The sequence below is a fragment of the Vulpes vulpes genome, chromosome 8 (assembly GCF_048418805.1).
Source record: "Vulpes vulpes isolate BD-2025 chromosome 8, VulVul3, whole genome shotgun sequence".
Taxonomy (NCBI): Eukaryota; Metazoa; Chordata; class Mammalia; order Carnivora; family Canidae; genus Vulpes; species Vulpes vulpes.
Genome location: NC_132787.1, coordinates 92,691,680 through 92,706,191, shown reverse-complemented (window position 1 = coordinate 92,706,191; position 14,512 = coordinate 92,691,680). Strand labels below are relative to the sequence as shown.

Genomic DNA, 14,512 nt, shown 5'->3' with positions numbered 1-14,512 from the left:
CTGTGTTCCTCTGTCTTTTCCTCCTTCTCTTGTAAGGATGTGGCATTGGCTTGAGATCTCATCTTAAGAGCCTTGCCTTACCCTAATTACATATGAAAAGACTCTATTCCAAATAAAGTCATGTTCTCAGGTTCTAAAGGGACATATCTTTGGGGGACCATAAGCAACACGACTATGGTATTAGATCACTTCCTTAACCTTTCTGAGCACATTTCCTTATCCATAGTTTGGGGATAAAATGTGTATCCTGGGGGGCACCTGGATGGTTCAGTTGGTTAAGTGTCCGACTCTTGATCTTGGCTTTGATCTCACGGTCATTAGTTTGAGCCCGGTACTGGGTTCCATGTGGGATGTGGAGCCTACTTAAAAAAATTTAAAAAAAGAATGTTTCTCCTGAAAGGTCACTGTGAGATTGAAATAAAATGCTTTTAAATTGCTGAGAAAGGACTTGGTTTCTAGCAAGTGCTCAGTAAACAGTAGGAATTCCGACTAGAATTATGGGGCAACAGAAGGCTTGCAAGAGGTTTATAAGGAGGGAGGAAAAGAAGAGCCACTTCCCAAATTTGTTCTGTTTTTGATTGCACAGGGGCAGCAGGTGAGGCTCTGAGCAATCTGTGGCTCAGTCAGTGTGGGGATAAAGGAGGGGGTAGAGGTGCAGCTGCCCCTTGAGGAACAGTAGTGGCCCAGGATGCTGGTTCCAGATCCCACTTCGAGAATCATTGTCCTACACATTTCCTCAGTTCCAGAAGCACCTTCTTTGCACATATTAAGTGTTCAGTCAGTCTTTGTTGCAAGGAGTCATATACTGTGGGCTAAAAAGTGTATCAAAGACTTAACACCCACTTACAATGTTGATTGGAGGCTGCTAGTGAGTTAAGTCAGGTCTTCCTGCTCAGTAATTTAAATCATGATATAAATTGATTTCAACCAAATCCATCCCACTAAATACATTTCATGAAACCCCACACTTCACCGTATTAAAAATTCCCTGGGTGGGGGTGCCTGGCTGGCTCAGTTGGTGGAGTGACTCTTGATCTTGGGTTTGTGAGTGTAAGCCCCACGTCGGGTGTAGAGATTACTTAAACAATAAAATCTTTTTTGTTTGTTTGTTTTTGTTTTTTCTAAACAATAAAATCTTAAAAAAAAAAATTCCCTGGCAATATGACAGGCATGCTCTCCGTGCAGGGTTGAGGAGCTAAGGGGCATTGGATTAATTTCATCCGGTTTGTAGGGAAAAGCACAAGAAGTGAGCCACCTTTATGCCTCTAAGAGCAAAACAGTGGGGTTTTAAACGTCCTTAGCAGCAGATGGTAACTAGGCTTATCAGGGGGATCATTTCATAATGTATAAAATTATCGAATCACTATGATGTATACCTGAAACTAACAGGATACAGTATGTCAATTATACTTTAGTAAAAAGAAACAAAATTGAATTAAAAAGAGTCTTCAGTGGCAATATTGTTAAGGAATGTAATCCATCAACATAAGTACTGAGTGCCTCCTGCAGTCACTGTGAGAAGTGCTTTGGGAGCCAGGGCTTTGAGATGTAATCCTGCCTGGAAGAGCTAACCATCTAGTGGAAGAGATAAGAGGGGAGGAACGGGAAGGGTGTGGGGAGAGCTTAGGTGTGGGAGGATGCCTACAAGCCCCTGCCCACTCCCACACTTTCCTGGGGTGAACCGTGCCAAGTTGGAGTTTGTGGTATCATGGTTATGAAAACTTGTTGACGTGTCTTCCCAGCTTGAAATCTACCATGAGTAGGGTATTTATACAACAATTGGGCAAAAGCTACAAATCAGGATTTCCTCGCACCGCCCCCCCCCCCCCCCCCCCCCCCGCCCCCAGCCAGTTTGCTAGCACGCCAGTAACTCCTAGGGCCACGTAGATAAGTTCAAGGTGGCTTCCAAGGTATAGCCTAGAGGGTGCAATTTTGGGGGAAGCCTGGTGTGACATTGCTCTTGCCAGGGCACCGGAGCCAGAGTGACCATGACTGGGAGGGGCCCCCAGGGCTGTGCCTCCGTGGCTGGGCTGGGGAAAAGTGGAATAACTGACCCTCCAGGAGGACAGGATGTAGAGGAGCTAAGGGGCCCAAGGAACAAGGCAGAAGAAGCCAAGGGCCAGCCTGCACAACCAGGAGAACATGGGGTCTGGAGGCCCTGGTGGGACCATGACGTCGGCAGCAAATGGCATAGCAGGTGGGACTGGCTAGAGGCCAGCAAGGATGAGGGACAGCAAGAGGGCCCGCAAATGCTTCTCTCGGCCAAGATGAGAGGCAATGCCCAAGTCTAGATCTCCTCTGGGAAGACAAGGGGTAGAAGTGTCAGGAGGAGGGGGTCTTGCATTTACTGGGTTTTAATTTAGAGCTGATCATGTTTAAAACCAGAAGTGACTAACTTGCCTTAAGAGGCAACTTTTAAGTTTTCCCACGTTTGGTGGAAAATGTGAGCTCAGGACTCAAGATGACTTCCGTTTTATAGGAATAAAGAATTTCTTTGTACATCTGAGTCTTGTGGACTTGTTACTAAAAATTTCCAACACCATTTGCCTTTGTAGAGTGAGCTGCTAAAAATCATGATTGCGTGTCGCAGGAGTTTGAGGTCTATTAAAAGAAACGAAAGGGTTCAACAATGCCTATTATTCCTAACTTTAGCAGAAGTCTAGCTCACTAACATTTTTCTAAAGTCATTTTTCTTCTCCCTTTCCTTTTCTGTGTTTGGAGTGGTGGAGATGTAGAAGAATGATATACAAGAGGTCTGGGGGGCCTTTGTCAAATTTCAAAAGTGATAGTCTTTACAAAGGACCTGAGGTGTTCTTTAACCGAGAGCCTCATCTAATAACAGAGGAAAGTGCACCTTGGAAGGTAGACCCCCTTGCCCAAGACTACTCTCTTAATTAATTGGAGAGCTAAGGCTCTGTCCTGGCTCTTCCCATTTCAGTTCTGCTGTTTCTGGATTACAGGAAAGAGTTTATGGATATGTAACTACATTAAGTGAATTTGAAATTCTAGTTGGAGAGCACTGATTGCTATGTTAGCATTTCAAACAAACTTGTAAGAGACTAAAAGCTTTTTTTCTTTTAGAATGGAGTTTCTACTAATGTAAAAGAAGCAAGATTTAATTACAGCCCAGAGCCACCCAATTTAGAGATTCCCACAGTATGGACTGAGTCTCTTTCTTTCTTCTTTTCTTTTCTTTTCTTTTCTTTTCTTTTCTTTTCTTTTCTTTTCTTTTCTTTTCTTTTCTTTCTTTTCTTTTCTTCTTTCTTTCTTTCTTTCTTTCTTTCTTTCTTTCTTTCTTTCCTTTCTTCCTTTCTTCCTTCTTTCTCTTTTTCTAAAGTGGTACCATATTTAATTTTTTGTTGTTTCATTTAACTTTTTAGATGACTAAAATCATTTATATCCATTGGGAAAACGCAAATAATATAGACAAGCATAGGGTAGAAAGTCAAATTATCCTGACTTCATCCCTTAAAACCTTCTCCTCAGACACTCTTTTGACAGTTTGGTGAATATAAACCACCTTTCTTCCTGTGGTGCTAGTGATTCTAACACAAAAAGCCAGGGCAGGGCTTTGAGGTGGAGGGAGGGAGAGAAACCACCTTTTTAGGGCTTCATGTGTTCTAATATGACAAGAATAAATTAAGGATGTGAAAATCACCCAGAAACAAACCTTTAAGCTGACATAGGCTATACAGGGTCTATCTCTCAGATCCATAGGTTTAGTTATCCTTTAGTTGCTGACCTGGGTGGATGCCCTTTAAAACATGATTTTTAAGCTGTTCAGAGGCTCCTCTATATTCCATATTTTAACACACTGTTAACTTATGTTGCCATGCTAACTTCTCTTGGCTTGGACGCCCTCAGAAAGAAGTTTCCTTCATTCCTGTGTACCCATGCAGGATTTAAACGTGTCATTATATGGAAAGCTGTACATTTGTGGTCTTTTTTTTTTTTAAACATTTTATTTATTTATTTATTTATTTATTTATTTATTTATTTATTTATAGAGACACAGAGAGAGAGAGAGGCAGAGACACAGGCAGAGGGAGAAGCAGGCTCCATGCAGGGAGCCTGATGTGGGACTCGATCCTGGGTCTCCGGGATCATGCCCTGGGCTGGAGGCGGCGCTAAACCTGCTGAGTCACCAGAGCTGTTCATATTTGTGGTCTTTAAAAAAAAAAATGCACCTATTTATTCCATTTAAGCAACACAGGACAAGAGGGTACAATATTACTCACAGGTGTAAAGTAGAATATATTAAAATTTCGATCCTGAGGCTGATAGCGTAGACTTCAAGCCTGTGTTCTGGAGCTGGGCAAGCTTAGGTTTGAATAGCTTCCTATGTGGCCTGGAGCAAGTCACTTAACCTCTCTGAGCCTCAGTTTTCTCATCTGTTAACATTATAAAACATATCCATCTCTTTAGAAGTCCTTTGGTTGTTTCTGTCACTGGGCTCTTCTCTTTAGCTATCTTTCTAATATTTCCTTTTTTTTAATAGTACCTATCTTTTTTTTTTCTTTTTTTTATTCATGAGAATACACAGAGAGGAGACAGAGAGAGAGGCAGAGGCACAGGCGGAGGGAGAAGCAGGGAGCCCGAAGTGGGACTCAATCCGGGGTCTCCAGGGTCACGCCCTGGGATGAAGGCAGGCACTAAACCACTGAGCCATCCGGGCTGCCCTAATATTTCCTAATATCTAATAATTTTTATTTTTACTTTTATTTTATTTATTTTTTCTAATAATTTTTAGTATCTAATGTCTTTCCAACTATCCTTCTTAGAGGACTCCAGCCTTCTGCATCATCTTCCTGGTCCTTCTTCCTCTTTTGGCAGCTCCAACCCCTAGAAGTCTTGTTCATGTTAGGAAGAGCAGCTCAGCTCTTTGCCTTACGACGCAAAGCCATGGTACTTTCCTTTACGTCTAAAATGTCATCGGGGCACTTCACTAAACAGAGTCCCTGCCCAGCACACCAGCAGAGTGCCTGACAGCAGCTGGTAACTGAGTGTTTCCTTGAGCCCCGTCAGTCTCTTGGGTGAGGTGCTCCCCCATCAATATTTGCGAGTGGGAGGGAATGGCATGGGGATTTATCTTCTGATAGGAACTCTGCCATCTACCTTGGGAGGCAGAACTGCCTGGTAAGTTGCTTTTTTAAGGAGTGATGTTAAAACTATTATCTTACAATTTTATCCTCATAAAATGTTGTTCTTAGTTGTTTTACATACAGGGACCCTGTTTTGGGAGCTCACTAGAAATATAGGGTTCTGTCAATAAAGAAATCTGACAGACACTGGCTTAGGGCTTTTCTCCTTCCTCCCTGATACTCAGAATGGAAATAGTTTCTTTTTCTTCTTTCTTTCATTTTTTAAAAGATTTTATTTATTTGAGAGAGAGAGAGAGAGCTCATGAGCAGGAGGGAAGAGCAGAGGGCAAAGGCAGAGGGTGGCTCAGGGAGCCTGACGCAGAACTCGATCCCAGCATCCTGGGATCACCACTCAGGCCAAAGGCAGACGCTTAACTGACAGCCACCCAGGCACCCTGGATATGGTTTATTTCCGGTTTATTTTCCTTTTAAAGGTTTATTTTCCTTTTAAACCACTAAGATGCCTTTGCTCTCTTAAGTATTTATTTTATTAACCTTTCTGTTTTCTCTTATACTCTGAGACTAGCAGAATGTTCACATTCTGCTATCTGAGGCATGTAGGCACCTTCCATCTTCATTTCCCTCAATCATAGCAGACTTTTATTGTCTCTTCCCTGGGTAAAATGCTATTGGGGGCTGCATTGGCTGCTTTTATAATGATCACTAACAACTAACTGCTTGGGATGTAGAGAGAATCATTTTTTTGAAGTCATAGCATCCTTTACAACAGTCAGTTTTATTTTTATTTTTTTTAAGATTTTATTTATTTATTCATGAGAGACACAGAGAAAGAGAGAGAGGCAGAGACACAGGCAGAAGGAGAAGCAGGCTCCATGCAGGAAGCCCGACATGGGACTCGATCCCGGGTCTCCAGGATCAGGCCCTAGGCTGAAGGTGGCGCTAAACCGCTGAGCCACCAGGGCTGCCCCCAACAGTCAGTTTTAAATGAAAATTTTCATTGGCTGATATCAGAGGTACACATTATTGTTTTAACTAAAACAACTTAAATTCTAGATATTTTCCTCCAAATAAATACAACCTTATCAACTGCTTTGAAAGAATACATTAATTATAAAACATATGTAAAGAAACTCTTTAAGTCTGGAACTATTTCCTTTATGCCAATATGAAAAATTGAGCTTTGGATGATAATCAAGTTCTCCAAAAAACCTTAATACAGCATTTTAACACCCCCCATGATCTACAGTATATAGTAGCACTCAGAGTATTAATTCCAAATTGCATATATTGGAGACTACTCAAAAAGAACAAACTTGCCTCTTTGGAAATAAACCTATATAGGAAATAAGCCTATAGAAAAATAAGAACCTTTTTTCAAAACTTCACACACACACACACACACACACACACACACACACACACACACGACACTAGAATGTTAAGAGCTGGAGGGCAGGGATTTTTGTCAGTCCTGAGCTCAGTTATATACTCAGTGCCTAGAACAGGGCTGACATGAGTCACCTACTTGAGTAGGTGCTCAAGACATGCATGAAAATGAATACTTTAACAATAAAATTCAATTAGAAATTTAAGAAATCACAAGTATTTTGCATCTTAAATTGACCCTGAAACAAATTTAATAAACCTAATTTTGCTTTTCAGTTTACAACTGGCTATTATTGGTTTAAGATATGGCCAAAGACTCCAATTGAGACACATCAAGTAAAAGACAAATAACAAACAAAACAAGAGAAACATCAAGTAATTGGACATATTATAATATATAAATGTTAATAGTATACTTACCAAATGTTGTACAGTCTACAGACCATAGCTTTCTTATTCTTGCTTACAATCCTTGAGGTCTACTATCTTCTAATATTAAGTTTCAAGTAATGGAAAGCAAACTCCAACGAACCTAAGCAGAAAACAGGGGTTGGAGATCTGTGGGAAGGATTCTGGAGTGGCATAAGGATTCAAAGACAACCTGCTCAGGAGACCTCAGGGATTGGAAGGCAAGTCTTTGCCATCAGGATTCTGTCTCTTTATGAATATCTGCTTCAATCTTTCAGAATTTTTCCATGATACTGGAATCACAGTTGCCAGTATCAACAGGACTTATCTGATCTTACTCTCCTGAGAGGAAGGTGGTTTTCCTAGCTCCAACTGGAAAGATCCCAGAGAAGGATGCCCATTGGTTCAGCTTGGGTGACATTCCCATCTCATGGACCAATCTGGGTGGTTAGGGAGCCAGGGTGGCTTAGAGGAGAATCTGGCAGCTCCTCTTGAAAGCATGCTAGCAGGATACAGAGGGTAGAACAGTTCCCCAAAAGACTGGTGGGCATTCTTAGGTGACAACACATATAGTTCATAATGAAAATTCCAGCTCTTGTGTGAAGGCTTCAGAGATACACTGCCTCTGTAGGTTGGCCCTACAAGACTTTCCTTTCCAAATTCTGGGTTCACAACAATCTGTTACTTAAGGATTCTTTTTTCCAGGAACCAGTTAACTGAGTTAGTAAGCTATCCAGCTGAGTGAGCGCTGCATTATTAAAATAGGATGGTAACAGTTTCATCTGAATTAAAAAGGCAAACACAATATTAGCATCTTTCTTTAAGAGATCAAAATGCTTTCATCACAACTTACTAAGTTTAGAATTGCCTGATGGACTGATAATAAAATTTCCTAAATTTACCACCCAGAAACTCAAGCAAGATGTTCTCTGTAAGGTCTCAGTTGGTGAGGGACTGGGCTGCTCCTAGACAAGTCCATTTTACATTGAAGACCAAGGTCTCAACAAATAAGTGCAGCCCACAGACCAGTGTTTGAGTTTTGGCTTTATTTTATAAAAATACACAACTTAAATACATATGACACTCTCTATACAAGACATAAACAACTGTTAGATTTAACATTTTCAGTTATTTCAACAGAAGCAAATATGTAAATTACCTCGTAAGAGCGAAGGGTTTCTTTAGATACTTTGCATTCACAGTCAAAGGGGACACGTGCCCCACGGGAAATCAATGCAGGACACTAACCCAAACCGTCCAGCCTGCCAACAAGTCGTTTCACCACCGGGGCCTTTCTGGCACAGCTGAATATTGCACTGCTTGTTAGACACAATCTAACTTACCCACATCACAAATTTAAGCTTTCGTCTTTCCCAGAAAGGTTTAATGGAATAACCAACACACAAACGTTATTGGCCGTCTTACAATTGTGCTAATACCAAATATGAGAAGTATGAGCCTTTCTTCACTTTGCAAAACTTGCAATGGAAGGTAGGGAGCTCTATTCTTCAGCTAAACTCATTTTCAAGAGTTTTACAGAAATGTTGGCAGCTAGATGGAGTGCAGTGGAGAAGGGAGTGACATCCCTGCGCCTACAGAAATTACCTTTGAGAAGGGCGCTGTCACTGTCAGGGGCAATCTGTACACTGCTGCACCCTTTCTAACTTGGGCCTGAAACACCTCCCACCCCCTCGAGATTTTGTTGCTGTTCTCCGAGGAACAGCTACTGTTACTGATTCAGGGCTTACAGGGGCCGCTTATTCACTCTGGTTTTCTTTCAGAAATTTAGCTGCCTTATCTATGGCTCTTTTAACTAGCAGTGAATTAGGTACCAGTTTTTGGGTACAAAGAAATTATTTACCAGTTGAGAATTTGATGCATGAGAACACACTAGAGTACGTTTCCTGAGGTAAGTGTAAGCCCTAAAGGACAGCGTGCCACTCTAGGATTATAGCAATTTATCCTGGGTAGCGGCACACTACTCCAGGCCTAGACTTTCATGTTCACAGGCTAACAGGGCCAAGGACACCTGTTCGTGATGATATGAAATGACAAGGCGGAATTAGGAGGACTGCTGATGGCTGAGAACATCAATTCAAAAGAAGCCACACAGGGGAACAGGGGGAAAAGGAGGGTGTATTTTAAAGTGCTTAGGTAGGATGGGCAATTAGGTGGAAATGCCTCGAGGGATTTCTAACAAGCTTTCAAACTGTTCATTCTTGGTGACTCAGACATGGAAGTAATGGCTTTCTTTCAAAAGAACTGTGCAAACTTTTTAATTCTTTTCTGAAAAACAAGATTCTCCATCAAATTTTTTTTAGCCAATGGAAAGGTTCTGCTAATTGTTACTCTCACCAACATATTCTGAAATCCTAACTGGCTGAAGGAATTTCATAAAGTTGAACTACAAAGTACATATATTTGCACCGAGAATTTAAACTAATACACAGAGGTCTACAAAGTTTTGTATGAAGTTAGTACCAAAAGACTTTGCATTGCAAATCATGCTTTATTATCCCTTAATATTCTGTGCAAGGATTATGGCACTCAGACAAATTCTAGGGCTGTGAAGCTGAACTTTTTTTTTTCCTTCTTCTACATAAATGAAGTAGTTCATGGCTGACCTTAACATTAATAAAGGAGGTGCTGGGAACTGGGTTCCAAGACCTAAGAATGAAGATCAGGCTAAATTTCAACAAGTCACTCATTATATAGGAATGGAAGCACTATAGAACTCTGTTATAACTGCTCATCTATCTGCACAATGTAGTTGAATAAGATGACCAATCTGGTCTTTAGTAACAGTGATGAAAACTGGCACAGGCTTTATACAGAGCCACATACTCAGTGACCTGCCATGTCAATTTGGACTGACACTACCATGCACAATCCCTCGTTTTTTTTGTTTTTTTTTTTTTTGACTCTAGTTCTGTTGCAAGAATAGATCTACATTTAATTACTTTAGGCATGATGAAGGCCTTAAGCAAAATTTAAATTCAGAAGAACTTTGGGTTGGTGTTCTGTAGTCCCAGAAGCTATTTAAAATTAAAAGTCCAGAGGAAAATCCCTAGGAAATCATATATCAGAATCAATTCATAAAAAAGAAGCATTTTCAATACCACCAAGATGAGAAGTCATAGTAGAACACAATGCTCTGGTTTCCTGACAACAAGCTCAATGCAGCCCAAGTGCAGCCACACAAAGGGAAGCTGCTTTGGAGAGAAGAATCCAGCAGACTGCAGAGGGCTGGAATTAAATTAACATGGCTTTTCTTGGGTAGAAGGTGAATGCTATGTGGTGATCAATATGAGATAGCTGTTTAAAATTCACACACAGTAACATTTTATGTACCTCAAAGCCTAATTAGTGCAGCTAAAAGTAGGAGCAATGTACTGAGACTGACGATATAATGGGTCAAACAGCAAGACCAGTTCTGAAAGCTCTGGAAGAATGGTCAGTCCTCATATACTTCATCTTCAACCATTCCTTGGATGCTGAGGAGGAGACTATGGCAAGAGAATATATTTTTCTATGTAAAATTAGCTTTCATTTTCTATAGTTTAAAAATATTACTATTTAGAAACATGAAGCCCAAACAAAAATTAGAGATTCTTTCCACTCAGGCCTTAAGATTTCTCCCTCCACCAACACTCAAAGGATCCATACTGTCTCTGGTCAACCAGGGCTTGTAAGAGAGGATGGAAGAGGCAGTGGCCAAAAGCCAGGGACTCAATAAGAGAAAAATGACAGATGTGGTATATTAAAAAATAAAAATAATAATAATAAGAGAAGAAAAGAGGAAGAAGAGGGAACTAATGCAGATAAGGAAGTGAAAAAGAGGCCCGGCTCATAGGAGTAACCCTATCTTTCCTACCTATCTATGGCAAACTGTGCAGAAATGAGAAAAGGCACAAGCCTCATACACAGGCTCTCCTAGGGGCATCACACAAGCCCAAGCCAGGTTGGCTGTGCCCTTAGGCCTTGCCTCTGATCTTGCCCTCTGGGGATGTGCACACACATGCTTCTGTAACCTGCAAGCAATTCTGTTTTGGGGTCCGATTCCTGCTTCCTAGGTGCACGATGCTCCCTACCACTACCAGCACCTGGTTCTATGCTAAAGAAAGGCCTCTGATCCAGGGGCAAGACTAGTAATAGCCAGTGTTCCCAGAACTCTTGGTTGCCCCTGCCTTTTCCTTCCTAGGACTAGCCTGTCTCTCCCCCTGGTGGCTGGAGATGGGGACAGAGTGCATGTCCTACAAGGGCTACTCTATTTGGAACTGCCTCAATTCACAAACTTCCAAAGGGCTGTCAAGAGTTCATTAATTATGGATTGATCGATGATTCAAATATTTCTTAAGGAACTCGTAAAAAAAAAAAGCAACTTGCTTGTGAGGTCCCACCAAACTTTTGCGGGTTTTGATATTGTTTCCTTCTGTTTTTGCTGTTTCCTTCTCCAATGAACTTAAAAAAAAAAAAAAGGAAAAGCAAAGCAAAGAGGTCTTCTTGTCCCCCTTCCTCCCTCCAGAAACCTGGATTTTCCTGAGTGAAGCGCGTGAGGGATGCTACCACTATAGAGCTTACGAATGAAGGAGGAAAAAAATTCAGATTATTTAGAAATAGGAAATGAACTATACATACAAGTGGCACTTGGTTCTTGTCACCACTCTGTGAAATGATAACAGGCACCTGAATTTCTAATTTACAAATGACAACACGAGAGAAAAAAGCAGTAAGATTTCTGTGGAGAAAAAAAGTCCATGTTGGTTATTTCACTTCTAGGGACAGTCCGTTCATACTTGAGGCCCGCATTTGTCTTTTTCTCTTACTTCCTACTTGATGTTTTTCAGGAGGGCTGTCCGGGCATTCACAACCGCTTTGAAGGCATCTTCACTACCAGGTGCCACGCACTTGTCAGGATGAAGCAGCACAGCGAGTTTCCGATAGGCTTTGTTGACTTCATCCCTACGAGAAAGAAGCCAAGCTCCATGTGTCAGCAATGGGGTCAGCCCCCACCCACTGCAGTTTGGCTGTGTGGACTTACATCATATCTCTCACAGTAAGCATCTCCCAAATCATTATTACATTTTCTCACAAGTGGGACTAAAAGACTCAGAAACACACAATAAACAAATACATTATATGTTACATACAAGTAGAAAAAGAAATTCAAAGTGAAGCAAGTATTGAAACACCAAGGAAATGCCTGGTAAAAGAATGATCTGTGAAAAGGTCCTTGGCATGGAGCAGGCACCCAGCAAACTTTGCTGTGAAGCGATGAGGGCACAGGGTGATCAGGGTAGGCCTCTAGAGTGGGGTTCTGGCACAAGTGGGGAAACACAGAGCAACTGGGAGAGAGCTGGCAGAGGCTAGGAATTAGGAACAGCATGCCATGGCATGAAGTTCCATGAGGACACTGCTGGTGGGGGTGGGTAACAAAAACAAAGTTGGCCAGGAAGCAGGGGTAAGAGAAGGGCCTTGAAATCCAAACAATCACGAAAAAGTGGATTTGATAAACAATGACATCAGTAGGCATTTCATGACAAAAAAGGTGCTCAGAAAGCTGTCTCTTGAAGTTAGGAGACAGAGAGGAGGTTGTTACAATAAGCCAAGCACAACAGTTTGGATTAAGGTGTTTGTGGAGACAAATAAGGGAAGACAAGAGATAATATAGAAAAAGAATTGGCAGAAACAGGTGATGAACCGGATATACAGGTAGAAGAGATGGAAGAAAAGGGGCTGAAATAAGTTCCAGGGTCATAGGGACTCTGACACTCAGGGAAGATGGTGACACCAATGATCAAGAAAGGGATGCTGCAAAAGGGGGAACCTGAGAGCTCCAGCGAGCTCCTAAGACCAAAGAAGAAACAAAAGAGAAGGGAGCATTACCCAGAGAGGAAAGAGGGCAGGACAGCGAGTGCTTCCCAAAGCCCAGAAGAGCTCCATGAGGGGTCTTCAGGCTTCTGAGCTCTTCAACAAGCAAGGACTGGCTGGGGAGGAGCCTGAAGACCATCTGCCCCTCTCCCTGCTCTTCATAGTCCTCTGGTGTCAGGCCTCCACATGTTTCTAAATACCCAGCTCCTCCTCCAGTCAGGTTTAGCTCTGTCCTTACTAGATAGTTTTATTTCCTACCTTCTTTTCGTAATTCAGGGTTCCAATTATCCTACAAGCCTGGATATGGTGCCTTCCCAAATGCCCTAGCTTTTCTCCTTTATGTTTTCTCAGAAGAATTTCTATTTAGCTCTCTGAATTAGAGAGGTGGTCTTTGATTGTCTTGCAGTGATGAAAATTCTTGAGTGCCCACTTGGAAAGACTGAGGTCACAAGGCCATGTTCACAGCTGTCCTTGGTTTGGGGTATGTGTTCTAAGGCTTTTTCTGCTTTCTGCTCTTAGATAAATCCTGAATTCTCTTGTTTTAAAACATGCATGGGGCTTTTTTACAGAGATAATTTTGATATTAACTAACAAAAATCATATTCTCCCTCTCTGAAGACTCAAATTGCCAGGATTCTTCTCCAAAATAACACATACATTAACAAATACATTTAACAAAGTAACAAATATATTAATTCTGCTGAAGATGAAAATTTTCTTAAAGTTCAAGAACAGTAAACGTAGCACTGAACAAACATTCAAACTCTTTATAACTTTAAAAAACTGTTTTTAGGTTCTGCTAAATGTTCTCACTGCCAAGTGGAATTAATCTGACCCAGAGAAATAGAGCTAAAAGAAACACATGTTTATATTGGTCAGTGATATAGAACTTATGGAGGTCCCGTACATTTTGGATAGATTCCAATTAACATAGTTTGTAAGGAACCCAAAGTTTCTTTTTCCTTAATAAATACTGTTCTAAGTTAACTAATAAGTAAAGTTTCTTAATTTTACAGCCAATTTCCCTTGGAGGTGAAACAGAAGACTTTAGAATGAGACTATGGAACTCCAAAAGGACATTTAAAAGATACCAATTAATTGTGCTATATACATGAGATCATCCAAACTGTTCATGTGTTTAAAGCCTCCTCTGTTAGGCCTGGTAGGTCGAGGTGACCAGTAACTGTTTTACTCTTCCCCTGCCCTCTTTCTTTCTGGGCTTGAGGTGGGCTGTGTGACCCAAATGGAAAAAAGAAACTTAATGCCACTGGTACTGACAAGGGATTTCAACATGCACTTTTTTTTTTTTTTGTGGGAACCAAGGTGACAAAGTAGAAAGGGAGAAGGATGGGGAGGAAAGTTATGGTGCAAAATAAAAAGATCTGAGAACCCTTATAATTACAATAAAAATCATAATATGTACAGTAACAGAAGTGTTCTATTGTTAAAGGTTACATAACCATACCGAACAAGGATTTATTCTCGCACAAGCAACAAAGAATAGTGATTGTATTCCTCTTCCTCCCAAATATTTCTTTTGGCTAAAAATAAAACCATTTAACATAAATTCATACACAGATGTGAACCTAGCAGGATTCTGAGGGCTGTAGAAAGACACAGAGCCAGGCAGACACACAGTGTTCAAGGTCAAAAACCAATTGTACCACTAACTCCTAGTGTCCTTGAACATGTGTTTAGTCTCACTGAATCCCAGTTTTCTCACCTATAAAATGAAGTGTTTGGAA

At 41.1% G+C, this 14,512-nt stretch overlaps 1 protein-coding gene across 1 annotated transcript in view; it reads right to left on the bottom strand.

The window, feature by feature from the left end:
• Positions 1-7,927: 7,927 nt before the first annotated feature.
• The window catches only part of DNAJC27 (DnaJ heat shock protein family (Hsp40) member C27), a 31,128-nt gene continuing 24,543 nt past the window's right edge, over positions 7,928-14,512 (bottom strand). Inside the window, exon 7 of the mRNA XM_025983913.2 lies at positions 7,928-11,858. Within this exon, the coding sequence (XP_025839698.1) occupies positions 11,726-11,858 (133 nt within the window). The 3' untranslated portion in view covers positions 7,928-11,725. The remainder of the gene's footprint in view (positions 11,859-14,512) is intronic.